Below are 24,325 nucleotides of genomic sequence, written 5' to 3'. Positions count from 1 at the left end.
TGGCACTGGCAGAGCCCTTGCTCCTGCAGCAAAGGCATGCACGCAGAGCTCTGGGTTTAGGTAGTTTTTTTAAATACGAGACAAACCCTGGTTTCCAAACACAAGAGCCACTTTTCCCTCAGAACAGGCAAACCTGCTTGTGATGCCCTGGCTTATGAGCCCAAGAACAACCTTTGGAGCATATGCAGGAATCTGGAGGCTCTGCAAGGACACGAACATGTTAACCAAATCACTCACCAGTGGTGTCTCTTCACCCTCCCCTCCAGACCTGGGACAATAAAGTCCTTCAGGGAACATGGTCCCTTTCATTCACTGCAGTGGATGCCAACCCTACCAGCCATCAAGATCCACATGCTCACCCTGCCAGCAGTGCTGCCTCATACAAGACACAAGGCTCAGGTAACATTTTCCCTCTGGGACTGGAGCGTGTTCCTCCTTGGAGTAAGGGGCCATGGCACCTCCTTGCAGCAAGGAACCCCTCTTGGGGCAGCTCTGCAGTTTTCTGTCACTGTCACAGACACTGGGCAGAGACAGTGGGGACAAAGGCCAAGACTGCCATCAGTGCCCTAGGGCACTGGATGGCCCATCTGGGAGATAAAAGCCAAACGCCTCTGGAGAGGAGAGGAACTGGCCACCCAACCTTATGTGTTTCCTCTTCTCTCTAAGGGTATGGGAGAAAATCTGGGACAAAGTACAAAGTTGAGCCTTCTCTACAGGGTAAGCCTGTGCACCAATGCTCTGGACAGGGGCCTCAGGGTGATAAACAAAAGGCCAAAGGACTTGAGTGGGGAGAAAAAAGTTTAAAAAATATTTTGCCCAAAGGGAACAGAAGTGGGCCACAACACAGGTCTCATCTCCCTGCTTACTAGCAAAGCTGTTGCTCCATGAGCCTGGAGAGTTGAGACCACTCCCACAGCTTCAGCAACAACCATCAACTACAAGAACAGCAAAGGCTTTTCCCCAGCTGAAGCTGAGGAACTCTTACTCTACCCAGGACCCCTCTGTTAAAAATGACCAGCTAGAACATGCCCACTGCCAAGCCCAGGAAAAGCCCTTATGAGGTCCCTGGTGCAAAAGGTGAATATAAAACCCATCCCTGTGACGCAACAAGAAGTGCACAGGTGAGCAAGCACAGTTCAAAGATGCTCTGTCAAACAGCAAGGCAATGTTTTTCTCCTGACTTCAGCCCTGAAAATGCAGGCTGTGATCTGAAACCCCCTCCCACGCTCCCAGGTGCAGCATCAGCACACAATCTCTGTGCAGTGCTGTGTAGGACTATAGTTGTGTCTCAGGGAGGCCACAGTCCTCCAGCACTCTGCTACTTCTGCTGGCACAGGGATACCTTGACTGCTGGGAAAGAAAGGAGATGGCTCAGCTTTCCAATTCCCAGATGAGTCTCCAAGGCAGGCAGTAAACAACCCACAGCAAATAGAATAAATAGAACCAGAGAGACAGCAAAGCAACCAGGCCATTTTCAGATAGCTGGAGTATTTTGCAAGCCAGGGATGATTTAAGTGGAGTTGGGCCCAGGTTTGCGCGTAGGCAAAGCACTAGCAGCCTTTGTTGGCCAAAATTCCGCACATCCTACAAAGCTAGGAGAAGGAATCAGAGGAGATCCTGCAGGGTGCAAGTGCTGTGTGCCCAAAGCATCCTGCAAAGGTAGGAGCTAATCTTGTCTGCTATTACTGGTACTTAGAGATGCCTCTCAAAATGGGACAGAGTAATAGTTGCACTGCATGAAAGATGTCCTTACCCTAATCTGCTTTTCAGGCTGATTAATTGCTCCTTTAATTGAACCTCTTCCCCAATCCTGGGCATTCAAGGGCTCTTGTCTTTCAGGACTCTTACTTCTCACAGCCTCCCTGTGATCCCTCAGTGGCCTCCAAAGTAGGTGTGTGCAGGGAACATCCTGGTCCCTCGCATGGGCAGCGAGGTTCTCCTGGCACAGCTGGACTCGTGCCACCCAGCCCCAGGAAGATGAGACTCTCAGCCAGAGAAGGGCAGTTGATCCCCAAGCCAAAGCCCAGAAGTGTCCCCCTGAAGGCAGGTCAGCGCCAAAGGACACTGCTGAGCTGGGGTGACATGTCCCACACAGGCAGTGGCCTTCACCCCTGCCAATGCACTACAGGTGGCCACAGCAACTGCAAGCTGTCCTGAAACTGGAGCCTTTACAACTAGTTAGATAACAGATATGGTCCATTAGCTTGGCAGGCCGACAGGTCTCCCGTGCCAAAAAGCCCATCTCTACTCAAAAGGGACACTGTTAACAGTAACTCAAGAGGATGCAACAGAAGAAAATAAACAACAGTTGAGGCAGTTGGTGTAATTGGCCAGCAGACGAAAATAAATTTATGCCAGCTTGTGAATACGGCTGCTGAGCATGATTCAGTGAGTAAATCGTATGGCACAGACCACAGGGCAGGCAGGAATAAAATTAAGTAAGAGACAAAGGCCAGGCTGCTTCTTGGAGGCTATCATCCCCAAACCACGCAGCTTTTCCCATTTCTGCCTGTTTCACTCACATGTGTCCCCTCATGTCATTAATGTATGGGTTTCCCAGCCAGCCATAACGTTTTTCAGTAGGGACATATGTTTGAGCCACTGCTAAAACAAATACCCAAAACTCCCCCAAACCCAAGTAGAATTATAAAAAGAGAAAATGTTCAGCAGAAAATCTCAACCATTTCAAGTGCTCTTTGAGCACCATACATGAATAACAAAGAGTGAGCCTGCCATTTATCCCTTTGCGGATCACTTCTAAGATCAGCTTTTGTTCTGTGCTTTTTAGAGCCGCTCAACTCCAATGGAAAAAAATTCCATTCCCAGGAGCACACAAGAAAGAACTGGGAGCCCTGGACTGTACATTTCACCTTTACATTTTTATTCTACACTATAAAGGTTCAGCATGGTCTTAACACACTGCACCGGCGTCTTCCTTTATGTGGTGGGGCTGACAGCTTGGAAACTGGGACTCTGCAAGAAGGAAAGGAGGATGGAGGCTGTAGATTATGTGAATCACCTCGAGAAAAAGAGACTTCAGCCAGTGTAGATGGTACCGTACCAAACACAACCTCTGCTTTGCAGATGCTGCTTCTGGATCTTACAGGCAACTGAGAAAATAGCTCCCCCTTTCACATCCTGACCTGGATACGTAGAAGACATTGCAGACACCTGCTTATCTCCTGGTTCAGCTGCACACCACTTGCTCTTATCACTCACTCTGTGAAACACCAGCCTACCTTTTGGCAGAGGAGCTCCAGTTCTTGCTGACACAAAGGTGTTTTCAAAGGCAGCAGTGCTCATGTTGTCTCTCACCTTCAGAGACATCCCAGCCTGTTGCCAGCTCAAGCCCACCCTTTGCAGAGAGGTGGGGAGGTTTTATTTCTACAGAGAAAGCACTGAACAAGCTCCTATCAAGAACTGGTTTTCTTTCCTTTTTCCTCAAATTGATGGGCTGCCCGTTTTCCCCTGGTTTATTCACTCTATCTTTTTCAAAACAGTCAACTAAACCACAGTGCAAAGCAATGAGGTCACTATAAACTCTGCAGAAGATGTTACCACTGCTATCCTATGATTCTTTCAGTCTTTGCTTTGACTGACTTGTTTTCCTGAGCCATATGGGAAGATACTGCCTTTCAGCAAAATACAGACGTGAGAAGTCTCAAGGGCTCTGCCTCAGATAACAAAGACACCAGCTTTTCCTTGACAATTATATTTGAAGTTTAGTTGAAATCCCAGTTAGGCAGGGAAAATAGGCAGCCTGATTTTTCCCTAGAACCTAGGGGCTCTTTGAAAAATCAGAGACCTTCTACCAAATTTTGCCCCCTATAGCTTCCTGTGCTGACAGTCACTCCCTTTTACAGCCTCCCACAGAGCTTAGGAAATAACCTGGCACTGGCAGCATCAGGCAGCTGGAGGAGGTGAGGACCACTGAAGTTCATGTTGTTAGGCATAGCTGGTGCATTTAAGCAGAAATATTTTCATGCTCTGATAGGATGATGGATTCAATGAAACCAAGGCCAGGAAGATCCACAGCAGGCATCTAGCCTGGCTTCATATGTCCAGTAAAAAAACATTTCCTTCTTTGAATATGACAAATACATCCATATACGTCAACAACAGAGTCTCCAGGAATAAGGCATTTAGGGTAAGGTCAACTAATTAACAATAAACTGTATTTAATGCACATTTGAAACCACAACATTCCTTTAGGAAAGCTGTTAGTGGACATGTGTGGTTGTGCACAGACACGTGAAGGCACTTCCTGATGTGTTGGTGGCAAGACTGTAAGGCATATCTCTGTGCCTGCAAAGTCACTCTATCCAAAGTCCTCCAACTGCCTTGCAAATATTAAATGACAACTCGCATTGTGGGGATGTAGGTAAATATCAACTCCCCTGTTTTATAGACAGGTCAACTGTTGCATAATCTCAGCTGATGTCATTCAGAAACTAAAACCAAAAGGTCGTTTTCTGGTTTTAGGACTACATGACTTACCCTGTGTTGTGCAATATTTCTTCATGTTATGCAACCATTTTTCCAGGTATTTTACATATATTTCTGTCCTAAATTCTGCTTTGTTCCACGGTTGTCTGTTCTGCAACCCAGATAAGTCCTTTGCTTACTTATTGGAGATCTCCCTTATCTGCAGGCTTTCATCACATGTTGGAGAGCCCAAGAGCTCCTACCCTTACAGAGCACCACCAAGCCCCACATGCAGGTAACTGTGGGGGGACTGTTTGGACACCAACCTTGAGCAGGTATCACTGAGGCAAGCTGTGAACTAGATACTCATATGTCCAATGACTGTCTAGACCATGTGGAAACCTGAAATCCTGCATCAAGCCTCGGTGGAAGGCACATCTGCCCTAGTAACAAATGGCCATAAACCATCTCTTGAGGTTAATTTTCAGCATTTGGCACACAACTCACCTCTTTATTTGAAGAAATGCCATTGCTCAGAGTATTTTTAACTTCCAAGACCTCCCAAGCGAGGTGAGTGTGTTAGTCCACACCTCATGAAGAGAAAAGAAAAAGTGTGATCTCAGAACAGAGGACTACTGGAGGTTAGCACAACTGTAGGGACACATATCTCAGCTGTGGAGCAATTTTTGCTGCTGCTTCATCATTGAAGTGTGCAATGACAGCCAGTTTTAGAATAACCTTGTTTTCAGCAGGTGTAGCTCCAGATTTCATATCTCTGAGTTCATCTTTTGTTTGCTTTTCTCTTGTCCAAACGTCTGGTAGAGCTCTGCTCAGGGTGACAACACCAAGTTACAAAGGCTGAGTAGATAAGGAGCAGGAAAAGAGTTTCTCTAATGGATAAAATAATTCAGCATCAAGATATCAGGGTCAAGCAAAAAATGAGGGTTTCTTGTGGTTTGGGGTTTTTTTTGGAAGCAGGGTGAAACAAGAGTTATATTGTCACACCTGCAATGTAGCTGGTGGCAAGTGACATGAGAGGCTGTGCTCCATGAGAGACTCCAGTGCTCCAGTTTCCCATGAAGGATGTCCTCAGGAAAAGAACTACCTTTGACAAGACTGTGACAAAATATGCAGGATGATAGTCGTAGGAGTAGTCAGAACATTGTTTTGGCAGCAGCCCAAGGAAAGCCATAGTCTGACATAATCCAACCACCCATCTCTTTGTCTTTTTCCTCTTGGAGCTGGGGCAGGGCAAGCCTCACGTTGCCTCTACCCTGACATTGAACAAGGTATCATTTAAAATAGCTGGGTGAGATACCATGCAGTTTTTACATCTTCTCCATATTCATTGTGGAAGCTCCATGTTCATCCCCACCATAACAGCAGAATATGCATTTCGACCAATATCTGCCAATCCCATAGCTATGCTGGTGCTTGAGGCTAAAACATCCTTTTCTGGGCAAGTTACCTTCAGCTTTAAATGGATTCCTCTTCCAGGAGGACAACATGAAGTTTCTGTTCATGCTGATGATGGAGGACTTGACCCAGAAATGACCACAGTTCATTACAAGTTAGAAAGATGAAGAGCTGATACCACTTAGGAAGGGTACTCTCCCTGCCCAGCAGCAGTTGAAGTTATACAACACCTTCTAGGTTTTCCAGAGGACTGCTTTACTCTTAGACAGGCTCTTAAACTTTTTTCTTTTCCTTTTATGCAGCACAGAAGGGGAAACACTAGCCTTGCTGATTGAAAATTATGTTTCAAGCAGTAAAAGCTGGCAATACTGAGGAGAAACATAAGCTTGAGAAGAAACCATGCTCAAAACGAGCACTCTATTGTGAGATAAGTTTTTCTTTTACTGATGAATCAACATAATAATCCATCTGTAACACTAGATGCGTCTGCCTGTACTACAGCAAAGGGCCATCTGCCCATCTGCATATATGTTCAAAATGCTGCAGGGACAACCACGATGGTTTCTTAATGAAAGGCACTTGGCAATTAGTACTTAAGTGAAACTGTGCCGGGTGGTTCTGAGCCCTCATTTGTCCTTCTCTCTCCAATGCAACAAGTGTCTGTAACTTTTTGTTTTTATTCCAGCAGTATCTTTTTAAAGACAGTGGGGAGGAGTGAACACGTTCTGATTCCTGCAACAGCAGGAGCTGAGGCAAGTTGTAATCAACATATGTCCGGTGTAAGCCCGTGCGGCCGCGCATTATCGGGGCAAACCGCTCGTCCTTTCCAAAATACCCACCTGCTCGGGGGCCAGGCTGCAGCAAAGCCATCCACTATGTGGCTCCATCTGTCTGATAAACAGGCTGTACATTTGCTGAAAGCTGAATCATTTTGCCTCTATTTACTTCCTTTCTTTTCCCCCTCTTCTCCCCCACTCTTCTAATTGGAGCTCGCTTCAAAGGTGCAGAGACCCACAAAAACAAAGCAGCACAATGAGGCCAGTGCTGACTGCTCGTTAAACTGCTCCAACTGAAACCTGCGCCCAGCTGAGGCTGAGCATAAAGTAGACAGACCTTGTCAGCCTCCAGCCTGAGCGGGAAAATTAAAAAAAAAATAACCAGGCTACAAAACAGTGCATTAAATCCATTGGAGGAGTGTTGTGTTAAAGTGGCTGCAAGCGGGATGGGTCCTGCTGGGAAAACCAGGTGAGAGAACGTGCCTGATGTTAAAAGTCCTGAGGCCCAGCTCTCCAGCAGCACTCAGAAAAGGAGCAACCCAGGAGGGAAATGAGAGCATCCTTGAATCCATCCCCAGCTCCGCCACAGGCTCTCTCATTGTTTTTAAGGTATAATCCCAATTATTAAATCAAGCACAGAACTTGAGCACAGACCCCAGAGTGCACAAGAAAGTAAAGAAAATTTTATGCATTGGCATTGTAGTGTCTAAATAGGGGCAATCAGGAAAGTACCACTTTTTGCTGGAAGTCTTGCCTTGCCATCCACATTCCAGAATCATCCTAACAGTCCTGTTGTCGGTAAAATAAGCATATTTCTATCCCTACTGCAAATTAAAAAAATATGGCCAAGAGGCTAAATTGTCCCAGCCTAGAAAGTGCAGGCTGCTGTATGCAGCTTCTGGGCTAGGACATACTATGGTCATGAATTTCCTTCATCTAATCGCTTAACCTCATTAGGGAAATGCTGGATTTCTCCACTAATCAGACCTTCCATTTCACTTACAAAGGAGAGGCTAAAAAAGGAACTAATTGTGATTCTAAATAAATTTTACTAAAAATATTCAACAATCTACCACACAGTAAAGACATTTTATTTTCCCAGTAGTTTGCACTATCTCCATAGGAATCAGTTGTGTTTTCAGATGGACTACTTTCAAAAGGCATTAAAATTAGACAGTAAGAACTATTTGCAAGGATTAACATTGATAGAAGCACTGACTTTCTGGTGAGAGAGTGAGACATGGAGAATGAGTCAGGTTTTAAACACCTGACAAGAGAAAAAGTGCCTTTCTGGGGGAAACACCACCTCTCTGCAGGTGATGGTGAGATTTTACTTCATTCTTTGCCACTGCTTCATTTGGTTTCTCCCCAGCAGGGCAAAGAGAGGACCTGAAAGACGCATCAAGTTACTATTTAGGAAGCCTGTGGGAGAATAAGGTTCACTACACACCTGAAAGTCTTGTTACGCACAGCCAATACTGCTGCCAAGTGCAGTAAATTTCTCTGTGGGTTGCACTGCTCAAACCTGGTTCAATGTCTTAAAAAGATAGTACTTTTCCATTCTTTTTATCCATGATCCACTGTTTTCCTTTGTCATTGGAAACCCATATACCGACCTGTTCATCTAAGACAACCTTTCTTCCCCAGCATCTCAGCATGATGTGCAGCTTTGCCCCAGCCCAGTGTGAATCCCCACTGCCTGTGAGTCCCTCCTGACTCCCCCTCTACAAGCAATGCAGTTCAACATTCAAGAGCTCAACAATTTACACAACTAATTGCAGTTCAAAGTTTGCAGGGGTGGATTTCACCAACTGAAACGGTGCTCGGCCTTCAGCCAGAGGAATTGCCAGTTGTATTTTTCCAACCTTGCTCCCACCTCTGCCCAAAGGAAGGGTGCTGAATTCCCTGTATCCATGTGTCTTGCTCGTGTCCTGGCTGTGTTTCACCCCTGCATACCCACCACACCATGGTGGGGGTTTTGATGTCAGCACAAGGAGTGCTTTCCAGGAACAGCTTTTATGGGATCCATGTGTTTCGCAACCACACACGTGCAATGACAAGGTAAGAAGTGCCAGTGTAGCACATCCACCCACAGTGTGCAGATCAGGAGAGTTCTTGCCATTGGCTTCAAAGAGGAGTGCTCCCAGACACCGATATGTTTTCAGAAAGGGATGAGAAACACAATTCAGAAGGAGCCAACAAGCCCACAACAGGGCCAGGGACCAGTAGATGAGGTTAAAGGGAGACCTTGAGTCCACCCCTCAGCTCCACTTCAGGCTCTCTCATCTGTTTTAAGGTATAGTCCCAATTATTCCATCAAGCACAGGACTTGAGCACAGACCCCATAGTGTACAAGAAGGTACACAGTTTGCTGGGTTGTAGGTGTTGCTGTTGCAGGTGCCCATGCCAACACACAGCACAGTGTTGCATTCCTCTTGCAGTCTCCTACTACAGCACCCCATGCTCCTTCCTGCCCTTTTGTATCCCAGTGGTCACTCCTGCTTGCCCTCCTGCCTTGGAGCCTCTGTGGCTGAGAAAGCTCTGAGAACATGCAGGAAGGAGGGAAGGGGCAGATGCCCTTCATAGAAGGTCTATGAGGCATCTCAATGCTGTTTCAGCCCAGCCTAAGGCCATCCACCCCTGTCCCAGTGGTGCTGTAGGACTCCAGGCCACAGCTCCTAAGCAAGGATACCACAGAGCCAGGACAAACATGCAGGCTGAAGTCCCATCCCATCCAGCCTTATGTCTGGGGATACCCCACTCCCTGGCTGGGGCCACCCAGCCCCTGCTCCCCAGCATGTATCTCCATGCCTGAGACTCCATTTCCTAGCCCAGCAGTGGGATGCAGCTGCCCCCACGCTGGAATCCCCACATTCCCCACAGGAGCTGAGCTGAAGCCAGCCAGCATCAATTGCATTGTGACCCACTCAGCTCTCTCCCAAACAAGGGGAAAACCTGGAGCTTTCCACTGCATTGAAGAACAAATCTGACACCAGGACAATGAGGAGAGGTGGGTACATTCCCCTCCAGGAACCCCAGCACAAGGTCAGAGGGATTTAAATGGGGGTAAAAAGTGGGACCAGCCAACTCACTGTGGCAGAGCCTGAGTGTTTGTTAAAACATCACTGTTTTCCATACCTCCGTGCCCAGTTTCAGACAAAACTTTCCTCATTGCACTGAAGAGATGAGGGTGGGAGGGAGGCCCAGGGCCATGGTCAGGAGAGTCACCCAGCCTGCTTTAGAAAGACCATTGCACCAACTTTGGGGATCCAGCATTCCTCCCTGAAACAACTCAGAGTTTTTGTGGATGCCTCATGGGGCCAAAGGTAAAGTTTGAGCAAGCAAGTGGCAAACCCCATCCCAGAGCACTGTGGGCACACACAACAGCCAGGCTAAGGAGCAAGCCCACATTGCAAAGCCCTGTGGTCCAGCTGCCTTCCCACGCCCCCCCTCCATTTGCATAACTGTCCATGGGGGGACCCTGCAGCCAAACCACCGGCCACTGACAAAATGGATTCTATCACCCTTTTGTTCCCATGTCTGTCTCACTCCACTTGCGTATTGAAGCGTTTCTTGGGCATCTCCTGCGCTGGGGATGCCGCAGTGGCACCTGAGGTGCTTCCAGCTCAGCCCCTCACCAGCAATTGTTTGTTTGGGTGTACAAACCCCCAGTGAAAGAATGAAAACATGTCCATTGGGACAGAATCCTCAGTGTGAGGGAAGTTGAAAGAAGGGTGTGGAAATGAGGTTGGATCTTACCATTTGCAAGTGGATTTAGGAGCAGGTGTAATTCCGAATACCAGACTGTGAAAATGCAGCACTAGACAAATTAGGGAAAAAATGCATTTAGAAGTTGCTCTTTTCCTGTCTGAGAGCCTCTGGAGTCACTGCTACCATTCAGAGGAGCTCTCACTGTGCAAGAAGCACACGTCTTCAGGAGTTCAAGGTCTAGACAGCTTTGTGTATGCACAAATAAGTCTTACAGTCCCAGTGCTTTCCTGCCTATGGCCTAATTTCACATTATTTTCCTCAAGGGCAATAGTTTTAGGAAACTTGTCTTGGCAAGAACTCAAAGACATTGTTGCCTAAAGACTATCCCAGCCATTCCCACTAGCCCTGACTTAGGCTGACTTATAGAAATGCCATCCTTTGGAAGGAGTGTGTGTTTCAGACCAAAAATATATGGGGCAGAACAACTTGCATTTGCTACAGTTTGAACATTGTCCACAAGCCTTTTGGTTCAAATAATGGTTTAAATTACTAGATTTTTTTCCCTATTCAAATTTTGCTATTTCTGTTGATTTCTGTGGGTTTTCCCTCTTTGTTTCTGTCATCATTTTCTCATTTGCATAGGCAGACTCCAATATAATGACATTTGAAAGCAGAACAATCACATCAGACAGACCAGTCACACACACTCCCCTTGCCTTATATGATGGAGAAGAGCTCCAAGATCAGGTCACTCAACACTTTCCACTACAAGATCCTGATTTTAGGCTTTTTTCCAATGACTTAAACATGTTCAGACAAAAGTTCTTCCATGTCAGGTATTTGCTTTAGGTTGGTTCAGTCATCACAAAACTAGTGTCACAAATCATCATTTGTGATTTCTATAAAATTTCATTCAATTTTGACCTCTCTTTAAGATCTGGAAAACCACTCCAGTTTTGTAAACTCTTACTTAAGACTTGAAATTTCAGCATCTCAACTCTAAACATTTCATACAGGCTGGGCAAACACCTGCTGTCCCAGCTTCCTGCTAATGCCCAGGTAGCTCCACACCACCCAAATCCTTCCAACAAACCAGCTCTGGATGTGATATTCCAAACTGAGAGAGGATGATTAATGTAACGAAGCAGTATGGAAGACAGGACAGAATGATGGGGATGGGGAGACATTAAGGATGTTATAAAGTCAGAGTGGAAAACCAGAACTAGACCATCTTGTAATAGCCAGACTTAATTCCAGAGTAAATGCTATGGCCCCTAGGCATGGGCATGGCTTTCTCAGTAAGTAAAAAGCTATGAAAATAGCTGTAAAACATGTATCTCATTTCCCCTCTGGTGGATCCATACTACCACAGAATCAATTAGGCTGGAAAAGACCCCTGAGATCATCAACTCCAGTCTGTGGCCCAACATCCCCATGGTGCCACATCCAGTCTTTCCTTAAACATCTCCAGGGACGGTGACTCCACCACCTTCCTGGGCAGTCCATTCCAAAGTCTCGTCACCCTTTCTGTGAAGAATTACTTCCTAATGTAAAAACTAAGCCTCAAAGGGGATGTTGCATCCTCTCATCCTGTCTCTAATTGCCTGGGTGAAGAGGCTGCCCCCCACCTGGCTACAGTCTCCTCTCAGGTAGCTGTAGAGAGTGATAAGGTCTCCCTTCAGACTCTTTTTCTCCAGGCTAAACATCCCCAGCTCCCTCAGCCACTCTTCAGAGGACTTAAAAAGGTCTTAAAGTCATGACAATGCTGATGACCAAATCTGGACAATTAGTATACTTTCTTATCTTCTTTCAGTGGAGGATTTACATCACATAAGACTTTGAGAACTGTGTTCTAGAGGGAGATGAAAAATTGCAAAATCCCTCAGAATTAGCAAACAGCAGATACAAGGCTGCCTGCAGACTCACAGCTCACTCTCATGCACCTTTCTGCATTATGCAAGATTCTCCATTCATGTAAGGACATGCTCCATCTTCCATGGGAACACCTCTCATTCAGTGCACGAGAAGATCTGCTGGGAGGATCACACAGGGTCATGCAGCAAAATTAGGTTGTTGAATGCTGGAGTGAAACCTCATTAGCTGCAAAAAAATCAAAAGCTGCACACAGTACAGGGCCATCCTCTGTCCCTCTTTTCCAAAACCTCCCTCTTCTGCCTGAGAATTGCATGAGAATGAATTTTGAGGGATATCCACTACCTCGAGATGTGACAGCCCTGTATTTTGAGGAGCAATCCCACTGCTACTGCACACATCATGAGCAAGGCTACAGCACTGATCTTTCCCTATCTGTAGCTACCTGGTCATGAGCCACAGGCCTGACACTTCCAGAAACCTGTTAAGACAGCATCTCAAACCCCAACCTGATGCAGAGTGGCCGTAAGACAAAACAAGAGCAAAGAAGAAAAAAGTCAGCTGAACATCACCCCAGTCCATAGCTGAGTGCTCTGGGAATACGTCCTCACTCTTCACTGCAGGGAGGAGTTCAGCCAAGTCTGGTTTGGAAAGTGGGACACAAGTTTTGAGTACTCAACAGAATAGCCCTCACTTCCAATTCACATCACTGCTCTCATCAAACAAGCTTACCTGATGGTGTGGGTTTTAAAGAGCTTAAGAAGTTAAATGCAGCTCTAAGGAAGTTTTAAACTTTTCCACAGAGTTCATGCTGTATGTCCTGGGCTCTAAGCACTCATAGCATAGATCTCAAAAGCACTTTACAATAGCAAAACCTCATAAAAGCAGTACTGCTGATGGGTCCAAGAAGCTGCAGATAGTGAAAGCAGCCTCATTTTCCCTTAGTAAATAGCCAGCATTTCAGCATGCCAGTGACTATTGTGACCAGATGGTGGTGGAAGCAGTAACTTGGATGATGTTAATTACACACAAACTCCAAAACAACTGATGTCAAAATTCACTTTGAAAACACACCAGAATGGGCTGCTCCGCATATGGCAGCAACGCTCCAGTGAAACTGCATTTTTGCTCCACCAAGGGGTCCAAGGACAAGCAGCCACAGCCGCAGGGCCCTGGATCCCAACTATTTTGCTCATCTCTTTTTTTTCAGTGCTGATGAAAAGGTACAGAGGTGTGGTGGAAGTGGCAGCCTGCAGCTACTGGACCAGGTCCTTGGCAGGATGAGCACACGCAACATGTGTCACCAGTACGGCTGTCTCACCTCTTTTAATGACAAGACCTCAAAGGAAACAAGCCAGGTTATCTGCTGAGCAGCACTGGATGATTCCTAACGAGAGGATGAGCCCTGCTGTGAGAGCCCACTGTGCAAGCACACAGATCTACACTCCAGTACTTTTAAAAACAAACAATGTGTAGTTTGCAAAATAAACAAAGTGAACAGATTGAGAAAAAAAATATTCTGGCATCTGCCAACTACCACTGAGTGCTTTCCAACAAACCTGTGTGTTTTCAGAAGTACTGCACAGGCCAGCTTTACACCAAGAGATGAGTGGCATCTCTACCTGTGATCTGAAACAAAAAGTAAATTCACTAAGCACCACTCACCCCAGAATGGACCTGGATACAGACAAATATGTATTTATGTTTTTCTGAGAGATGATTTAAGCCAAACTTACACCATAGGGCCTATATTCTGACAATGTCAGCTCTGAGCAGGATCTACAGAACACAGCTGAACCACGCACTGGAAGCTCCTACCTCTCTGCTCCAGAGTGCTCTTGCCACCTTCTCAGCTTCTCTTCCTCCAGCAGTTATTTACCTCAAAACTTTTATGTTTGCTTGGAGATGCAAGCTGCACAGATCCAGAGGAAAATGGGACAGGAAAGGACTGGAAAGTCAACCAGCCTTTTCCCCTGCCTCAAAGAAAGCTGAAACGCAGCTACTGCATCTGACAGATGCTTGCTCTTAACAGATCTCCGTTTGTCCAACAGCTACTACCAGCTCCCCACACATCTGTTCAGTGACTCATCCTTATTTTTTTATATTTGGCCTTAGAAGAAACTACCACACGTTCTAGCTACAATTTAAGCCCATCCAGCACATTGGTCAAGCTCAGTTCTTCCAGTCCATTTTCACAAGTGCCTTTCCCCACATTTTCAAGGTATAGTCATTCCACTGCCCATTGCGCTCTCCTGTCCTGTACAGTGTCTCAGGTTCCTTACTTACCGGTGCTCCTGTGAAGCACAGGGTTATCTTGAGTCCCATCAAAAGCATTACCAGCCCAGTCTAAAGCTTTTCTACCACCAGCAGGACAAGCTGCCACATCCTTTATCTCAAACAGTGCTCACTAGTTAGCATGACTCTGAATTTGTGCAGTTGTTTTACCCTACCTAAATTTAGTGCCATGTTAAAAAGGATCTTGTCTTTCCCCACCATCTCCTCCCTGCTGCAACCATTTCTGCAAGTTGCCAAGACTATTTTGAATTCTAATGCTATCTTATCTTTCACATCTCTCCAGCTTCCTGTTGACTGCAGATTTAACGTGCATATTACTTTGTTATCCAGGTTGTAATAAAAATGAAAGATTAGTGACCCGGAGCAACTCCCTCAGCCCCATGTAACACGGTCTTCCGTTCTGACACTGGGTGCAAGATGGAAGGAAACCACTCCCAGAGCAAGAGCTGTTTACAGCCTCACTCAGCCCAATTCCAAATACAATCTAATCTCTGAAACCACGCTTTCCCTTCTTGCAAACCACCTTCTGTATTTGTCTAAAAGACACTACACCATCCTGTAACTGCAAAGGTACCAAACTCATCATGTGTTGTTTTCTTTTAGAGAAGGACTTCAGATCCTGGGGGGAATGCAAAACTCCATCTGAAAGGTTTGACTAACAATTCCTTTTGCCATTGGTTCTCATGGGGGATTACATTGGCATCTGCAGACAAAGTGCACAGATTCCTTCCAGCAGATTTCTTCATTTCCAGTGTCACTGCACAGCTGCTCAACTGCTTATTTTCCTGTCATCAACTAATGTGAGCCTAAACTAGATAATTATTACTTCCTACTGTCATGAAACTCGTTCTTCAGTATCCAAACCTGCTCCTTTTTGTTTGTTTCCATGAAAGGGCTATTTAGAGTTTTAACAGCTGACTGAGCAGGAGACTGAGTCCTGTGTTACCATAAGCAAATGCATCTGTATTTTCCCTTGGGAAACCCTTTCCTATCCTAAGGATCTGGGTAGGAATGTGGCTTTGTGTTGACTGAAACAGCACACCTACTAGAGGTAAGTGTAGAACCTCACCTTTGAGGGTTGAGAGGTCAATTCACTGAGACCACAGCCAGGCCATTCTTCAGAGCTAGAACAAATATTATCTTGTTGTCTACTCTTGTCTTTGTTTTATCACCCTCTTCTTATTTATAGCTTCGGCTCTTGTTATTTTTTCACTGACACTGCATATCTCAACCTCTTGCTATTCATGTCCTCTGAGGTAGTTTCTTTACTTCTTCCAGAAGCCTGTCCTCCTTGGGGGAGGAAGAGCTAAATGGATTGCCACATTAGCTTTTTCATTCCGTGCCATTACACTTTTAACTAGTGCTTTCAAATAGGTAAATTAGCTTTTAAGTGATCCCAGTTGTAATATTGGCCTTTGCTACAATCCTGCATTAAAGCTGATTCAATTTTACTTACCTCTATTGCTCAATTAAGAATACACAAAGTAGTTCTGCAATCAGTAATTGCAGTCCAGGAGAGAGCTGGGTTGTTCCATTACCCAGTGTCTGATCATCACACTATTGCACATTTCCCGTGTACCCCACAAGGGGAACTGGCTGTACCTCACTTGCTGCTTCTTGGGGAAGTGCCAAGAATGCTGATCCTTTGTCACATAAAGTTATTCCAAACAGCTGTATAGATGTATATGCCACTACCTGTAGGCTCTGTGCTACCCCAGAGCAAGTAACTGTGGGGTGAGACACTGTTAACAGGAGCTGCTGAATTTTTGCTCCAACAGCAACTCCTTTATTTACTCGTTATAGAAGAAGGAGAATGATTTTTGTCAACAGTGAGCAGCTTCACTTCTCCCACACAACATTCAGTAACACATCAAGAACCCAACAAGTCTCTGCAGTGTTCTTGCACCTTACTGCACACATATACCAGTATCAGTATCACACATCATTGCCACTCGCAGTTGCATATGCAGTAGGAGTTATACAAGTAAGAAAAAAGTTTAGAGCATCTTACTGACTATCCTGATTTTTAAAATTTTGTATAGGTCCCAAGTTATGTACACTGGTTCAGTAATTAAAGGCTGACCATAACCACACAGCTGGATCCTGTTACCACAGCCTTTGGCATATGCCTCAAAGTATTTTTTCTCATTTTAAATCTCATTCCATGTCGCTGTATTTTGGTTTTATGGCACAAGTTACAGTAGGAGTTGGCTCATTTAAGCACACTAACATGATGCACTTCAACACCATAATTTAAACTTCCCCTTTTCTATCCAATTTAAAACATTTCAAGACCAATTTCCACCTTTTTGAGGAAATTCCTTATTGCAGCTGAACTAACAAAATAAGTATGTGTTGCAATAGTCTCCAGTGACTGCAGTATTACATTTGAGATGATTCCAGTGTATGTAATCACAGACACTTTTGGGATCCAGCATGAGTTGTTCTCCAACATTCTGGACAAACCTGATGTCACTTTTGTTTCAGATGACCAGACATCTGCCCTTTCACTCCACCCAATTCCATACCCAAGTACCACATTATAGAATCTGTCACAGACTACGCATTTTCCACTAGTAAAAGTCATGAGCAGACACAAGTGCAAAGCAAAATGTCATTTTATTTAATTCAAGGACTATTTTCCTTCTAGTATTGCTGAAGGGATCACCTCCTGGGGAATTGATCATTACAAAGTCCCTGTCTAAAAGTTCAAGTGCTCTTGTTGTACATTCTTTTGAACCACAGAAAACATAATGACCAAGTAGGTGGGCAGCTACTTGCAAGTTTTAGCCCACCTAAATTAGCATTGCTTCAGGCTAGAAAACAATTCAAGTAGTAAAATAATGGAAAATGTTAACCTTTAAGGTCACTACCATATTTGGATCAAAAAGTCCTGAATGTATGAAAAGAACATTTGTACATGAAGTTGTTTTTTTAACCAGACACTGTCAAAGATGGCAGTTAAGTATTTTGGACCAATTGTCAACCAGATATTTAAGAGTTCTCTCAGAAGTTTTATTACCAATTTAATTATGCAATTCACTTTTCACATTAAGCTCTTTAACAAAAGCAACATAGACCCGCACCAGAATCACTGTAGACAGATTTAGTTTTATAGAATGCCCTTCTGAAAATTCATTTCAAAATAGAGACGCTTTTTCTCCAGAACTGTAAAAGCCATAAAAATGCAAAATATCTGTTAGGAAATTTTTAATCAAAATTATTCCTTAATGTTCAAAATAACATTTAACCTCCTACTTTTTTTGTTGTCATCCACGTATTGACCAATAGACTAAACAGGTAACAATGGTTCACGTTTTTCCCCCACCTGAAACATTTCTTCTAACACAGGCCCAAGATAGGCAATACAGAGATTCAGGGACATGGATTATGCATGGCAAAGGTAATCCTCTATCACTTTAATTTAGAACAATTCTGATTCTAGCACACAACTTGGAGTCTCAGTTGTTTTCAATCTGCTCTAGGTCCAGGTCCCCACAGTCTAGAGGAAAGATTCCTTCTTCGGTGCTCTCACAATCACTCGTGTCCTCGTCGCTTTCACACACTGTGTCTGCTTTCTTATACTCCCTTGTTTTGAAGCTTCCTTGGCATGACCCATGATGCCTGACTTCATCCAGCTGCTGTTCTTTCATTGGGCTGGAGCCGGGAGTGATGATGTTCATAAGATCATTTGAGTCACATGGGGATGACACAATTGTCTTCATTTGTGTGTCATCATCATCATCTTCATAGTCAAGAGAGCAAAGACTTTTGGAATTTTTTAAAGTCTGCAATAAAAAAGAAAACTCATTAATATATTGACCATGACTGTAGAGGAGGAGCAGAATAAATTCCTTAAATTCTTGAATGGTTTGAGACTATGCACTCAGTGTCACGTGTTTAAAGTAATCCTGGAAACGAGAACCATGAAGAAAAAGGAAGAACAGTATTTACTTACTGCAGAGTCTGGTTTTGCACAGACATTTTGCCTATGTAGAATCCCCTTTGTGAGAACAGTCCCTTTGTTTATGCAGAAAGATCCAAAAACCTAACTTTGGTCAATTACATGAGGAAGTACAGACACCCAATCCAGTTCACTGTATTATGTTTCTGGCAAATCCAGAGCAGAGCATTTGGTAACATCAGCATTTAGGTCAGACAGCTGCACTGCAGCCTGGTCAACAATTAATTTCTCGTGCAGACAATGAGCCTTTAGGCGTCACCTCAGTGAGAGGCAGCAAAGCAACTGGCACATTTAGGTGAACTCTGAACAGAAGGAGCCCAAGCTGCTACTGGGAGCATCTTGCTCCAGAGTCAGCTTAGTTTGGTTTGCAGTTGGGTACTGGTAGAACAACAGCTCAGGAATTGCAGCAATCCTGTTTAAATTCAAAGTATATTAAAAACCAGAGGGGCACTCGCCTTTATCTAGACAAAGGAAAAAATAAAGAAAAGAAACCCTCAGTAAATGTGCTACCTCTGTCCCACCCAAAGGAATAAAATGCCAAGTTCCTTATGTAAGGTATCCTTAAGTAGAATCCAGAAGCTGTATTTAATTAAAAACAGAAATAATACAGGAAGCAGAACTTAGATTTGAACAAGTGAGAAACTTCTAAATTCTGCCTCATGCAAGCACATGGTGAGAGGAAGATGAAATAGTCAGAACTTCTCTCATAGCTGGTATGAGACAGGAGAATAATTTTATATTAATTTTCAGTATCTTATTGGTTAAGTGACTCCAGTCTCACACATGGCAGTCATTGTATTACAAGTAGATCCACAGGGGAAAGGACCAACTTTCACACCCATTTCCAGCTTCCTCCCCCAGTCTGTCATTTCTTAAGTATTTTATATTTGTTTATTTGAAATAGGAACATTACAACATTCCAAGTACACTGTATTCCAGATGCTCTTCCAGAGCCCTGGGTAATGTTCCCACTTCAACACACATCAGCACCACTTAAGCACCTTACCAGTATCTTTGGGTAGTTTTTAAACAAAACTTCACAAATTCAAAGGAAATTGCCTGTTTACAATTGGATAAAAGAGAGGAAACCTCACTATGATGAAGTTTGAGTATAATATTCCTATTTTCAAAACACTTCTGTATAATTCACTTATAACTTGATTGAGTACACACATTTAACAACATCTGAATTCCTTTTATGACTAAGAGGTATGAATTTCTCTCATATTTACTTAAAACCAAAACAGTATATTTTTAAAGTAAAAGGATTAAAATATATTTTAACATTTAAGTCTATCTCATTGCTTTGAAAAAGAACACACCCTGTTGTGTAGCTCCATATAGGGGACAATATTTTCAGTTCTTTAAATCTTATAGTAGGCACCGGGAAGGAAAGGGACCAAATAAAGAAAAGCTTTGAAAGTTCTGCTTTCAATGGTTCAGAAAGGAATTCCCGAGTCCCCCTTCAAAATATCTTTTATTCAATTTACTGCTAGAAATTAATCCAACCACACAGCTGTCTTTCTAGAAGGTTTGTGTACATAAATGGAAAATTGCCTGTTAGCTGTACTGTGCTGAAACCACTTGAATGGGAACTTTTAGCCGGTTTCAACACAACAGCAAGTGCATTCAACTGGCTCTTTGTTCCCCCACTTGTCACAACCTCACCAAACTAAAAATAGGTGGATTTATTATCTCGCAGCACAATCCTGCTTCTTTCACAAAGCAAAAGGTAGAAATTGCAATGCATTCAGGCCCTCTGAGCTGCAGCTTTCCATGTTACACTGGTACAGTACCACACCTTTCAAGCACAATTGTGCTCAGTGGGGAGCCTGCGAGTACTTGCTCAATGGTCCTCATTTTATAAAGGATGCTGGACTGGCAAGACAAAAGAGTCCACAGTTGGCAATGGATAGAACTCAATCAGCTAAAAGTATTCTTTTGTGTGATGGCAAAAAGAAAAAGAAAAAAGAACCTCAGAGTTTTTAAAGAAGTGAGGCAATAAAATGTCTGAATATTAAGAAAAAAACCCCAACTTTGTACCAAAAACAATGGTGGGGAAGGAAATAAAAGAAATCTCTCTAGACCCTTGCCATACAAAGCAAACAAGAAAGGCCCAGAGCGGCCTGAAAGGAAGCTAATGTCTGTCCTCTACTAAACCCTCAGTTCAGAAATCCGTAATACATCACTTTCCAAATATAAGAAGCAATAAAAAGGTTGTTTTTGTTTTACTAACAAAACTAGAGCATTTGCTACAGTAATCAAGGGGGAAAATAAGACATTTATGTGCATGAAAACCCAGTGTATAATGGGAGCAGCAGTTCTCATGCTTTTCCCCCATGCCCCCATCATACTACAGGTCCACCCCTCAGCTTTGAGAGGGGGTGGAAGGTACAGCTGCTCTCAGGAGGTGCAGCTGCAGCAGCTGCACACAGTGAGGAGCAGAAGAAGCCTGAAACCACCAGGAGCCCTGAGCCCACCCTACTGCTTGCTTTCTGTCCCATCCTGAGACTTTAGTCTATGACAGCACAACACAGAAGTTTTTTTTAAGATACACTGGTACACGGGGTTTCTTCACTCTTAGGTCTCACGGTCAGGAGTATGAAAAGATGTGGATGGGGCAGTGCTCCTCATGATGAGGACATCCTGGAATTTTGTGGAGTATCAGCATCCAACCCAAGAATAAAATACCACAGTGGCAGAGCCCAAGCATGGAGCAACATGTGGCATTTTCTCTTGCTTCCCTGTATCCGGCCAGTTGACAGAGATGAGCGAGTTCCATGGGCTGCACTTCTCCCTTTGAGGGCTTCACAGTCCTTACTTCACTTCCTTATGTTTTCTACAGATTAGTCAGACTGGCTCAAAACCAAATGCCATTACTGATGGTAACTCAGTTAAGCCTCAGATTGGAAGCACCACAAACAGCACGATGTGTTCATGTCTTGGGCACAAACCCATCCCCAAAGAGGTCACAGTTGAGTCTCAGCAACCAAGTCCAACCATGGTATAAATTCATTATTTGAGGAGACTTCATTCAATGAAGGTACTAAGACAGAGGCTTAAGGAAGGACTTCAAATTGTAAGAACTGCCACAAAAGACTGGTGCTAAGCAACTCACAATCACACTGAGAACTGCCCTTGAACAAATCCTCCCCTGACTGACATTACATCCACCAGCAGATGTGAAGAGAGTCCCTCCCTGTAAACTGCATTTCCACTTCATGCATCTAATTATTAGCATCACTATCTTCACCTGTGACAACTCAGGTTGGAGATATGTACAGTACGTACTGTAAATGATTAGACATGTCAGCTGGTTGTACAGATTAAAAAATATCCCATCACAGTCCCTAATCCCTGCATCTTCTACTATGCATAAAGTGAAAAACCGTAAGAAAAATGCTGTGTTGATGTAACAAATCACTAATCTTTCTGTAGAGTAAATCTCTTGACATTTGACTCTGACTTTCCTGAGAATTTTGTGAACACTTCAGTGTTCCCAGATAACTGCAAGTGTCTTGAGAGAGAAGGTTAAGAAGAAATATACTGCTTCATGGGCACAAAGGAGTGCCAGCAGGAGGAAAACAATATGGTGTTTTCCATAATGTTATATGCTTGAGGCTTACTAATGCCCTAAAAGTTAAAAACTAAAGTTAAGTAGGAAAGAATTTCTCCCTGTTTAAATGAGAAATTAAAAGACATAGAAATACATAAAGTTTTTTTAATTCAAGTGCTTAAGGAAATACTTCAGGTCAAAAACCATTGCAGAGTTTTCAGCTATGCATTTGAAGTAAATCAAAAGAAGTAAATATTTTTCTTGCACTGACTTTAAAAAGTACTGAACAAGACCATTACTATTTACGTATCACATGAAAGCAATCAAATCCCTAGAAAATTCATGGCACCTTCATGGGCAAAATCGAATCTGTGATGAAAAACATTTGGAAAGCAAATATGTTATTCACTTTTTGTAGCTCTGCAGTTAACCCTCATTTTCCTGGAAATTTGAGATGTTCTGTTATATATTTAAAGTGCAATATTTATTTCATCATCTATAGCTAGGAAGAAGAAAAAATACAGAATACTGGATATGAATGAGAGGGAGCAAACAACCTCTAGCATTCTGCCACGTAATTAGACTCTGAGCTATAATCATTCCTTCCCCCAGAGGAAGAATTACTGCTGCAGTTCTTGTAGTCAAATAAGGTAAATCCTATTTGCAATGCCAAAGACCCAGTTAAAAATCAATACAAGCTGACACACAGCAATATGGCTATGACTTGAAATGAAAGTTGTTCTGTGCTTTGTCTCTGCTGTATCTTCAAAGATTATTTTAATTTTTTAGATGTAGGTGCCCAGGAAAGGAAGGAAAGTGACATCAACTCATTTCACATTAGATGCTAAACAACATAATGATGTAACAGGCTTTCATCTTCCACTAGCCAGACTGTTCTAGATTTAAGCATGCAGTTTTCTGGTGTAGTCTACCATGAAAGTTGATCTATTTATTGGCCTAGATATTTATGCTTATATTCTAAATTGTGCCACAGTATCCTTATAAGTTTTGTACATAAGCTGCAAGAACCTGTGATTTCATTTGTTTTTTTAATCAGGCATTGGAATGGGGCGCCCAGAGAGGGGGTGGATTCCCCATCCCTGGGTGTTTTTAACTGAGATTGGCCGTGGCACTGAGTGCCATGATCTGGTAAAGGGACTGGAGTTGGACCAAGGGTTGGACTTGATGATCTCGGAGGTCTTTTTCAACCCAATCAATTCTATGATTTAGTGCTATTAGTTGAAAAAAAAATACTGTAACTTAATGAAATAGAAATATTTAAGTGAAACGCTGAAATTTTCTAATTATACTCAGATATGCAAGATTATGAGGCTGTTCATTGTGTGCTGAAACCACTGGAATAGTTAAAAGTCTACAAGTGAGAAAAAGATGCACAAAGACTTGGAGGGGGATTTGGGGTCCAGTGCTCTGACTGAGCAGCACTGCAGCCCACACACACAGTCACCTGCACTGGGACACTTCAGGAACTCAAGCACCACAGTCCTCTGACCTGTAAAGCAGCCTACTCATTTAGCCAGGAAACTTGTAGGAGCCAATTAACATCACTGCTCTCACACTACATTCCAAACAATCATGTGCCAAATTCTGAGGTGTGGCAGATCCCAAATAGATCAAGGATTACAACCACTATGGATTAAACTCAACCTGAATGCCTGTTTCCTCCTTGCCCCAAAACTCAGACACAAAAATTATTCCTGATAGGCACTCCATACATGATATTAAATTACCCAAACTAAATATAATCTTTGCCTTTTAGTGGTTTGCAAAGATCATCTAAACAACTGAGACAATCCACAGCTCCCTCAGAACTATTAGCTCAACTCCTCATGTGCTTCACATGCACTCAGTGAAGTTCCAACATCAAGTAACATAAGAAACAAAGGAAAGACTAAAGAAAAGTTTGTCAGTCTAAAAGTGTTTGAACTGAGATTAAGCAGCCAAACCCCTACTGTCATTTTGTATGTATTCCTTTAAAAATAAATTTTGATAGGGACAGTTTAGTGCAAGAATCTCAGGTTTAGCAGTTTCTAAAAGTCCAGGATGATTCATCACAAGGGTTAACTTTAGTTTGCTTTCAAAGACAAATGGGAACCTACATGAGTTAACACAGTACTTAATGTAATGCAGTCAAGACTATGATTCAACACCAATACTAATATGAAGAGGGTGAACATACATAGCAATTTTCTCCTTATATAAAACCCAGACCAACATTAAACTGTATTTTTAAAAATTTACAATATGGAATTTGAATTAAGATGTTGGCCTCTTAGATTTTCTGGATTTGTG

At 43.4% G+C, this 24,325-nt stretch overlaps 1 protein-coding gene across 2 annotated transcripts in view; it reads right to left on the bottom strand.

Moving 5' to 3' along the window:
* Window positions 1-17,095: 17,095 nt before the first annotated feature.
* The window catches only part of FAM53A (family with sequence similarity 53 member A), a 70,548-nt gene continuing 63,318 nt past the window's right edge, over window positions 17,096-24,325 (bottom strand). For both annotated transcript variants that reach the window (XM_071555243.1, XM_071555244.1), the window contains exon 5: window positions 17,096-18,283. In XM_071555243.1, coding sequence (XP_071411344.1) covers window positions 17,957-18,283 — 327 coding nt within the window. In that variant the 3' untranslated portion in view covers window positions 17,096-17,956. The remainder of the gene's footprint in view (window positions 18,284-24,325) is intronic.

This window comes from Pithys albifrons, chromosome 5 (assembly GCF_047495875.1).
Source record: "Pithys albifrons albifrons isolate INPA30051 chromosome 5, PitAlb_v1, whole genome shotgun sequence".
NCBI lineage: Eukaryota > Metazoa > Chordata > Aves > Passeriformes > Thamnophilidae > Pithys > Pithys albifrons.
Note: the sequence above shows the minus strand (reverse complement) of the source record. Positions and strands in the feature narration are given on the sequence as shown.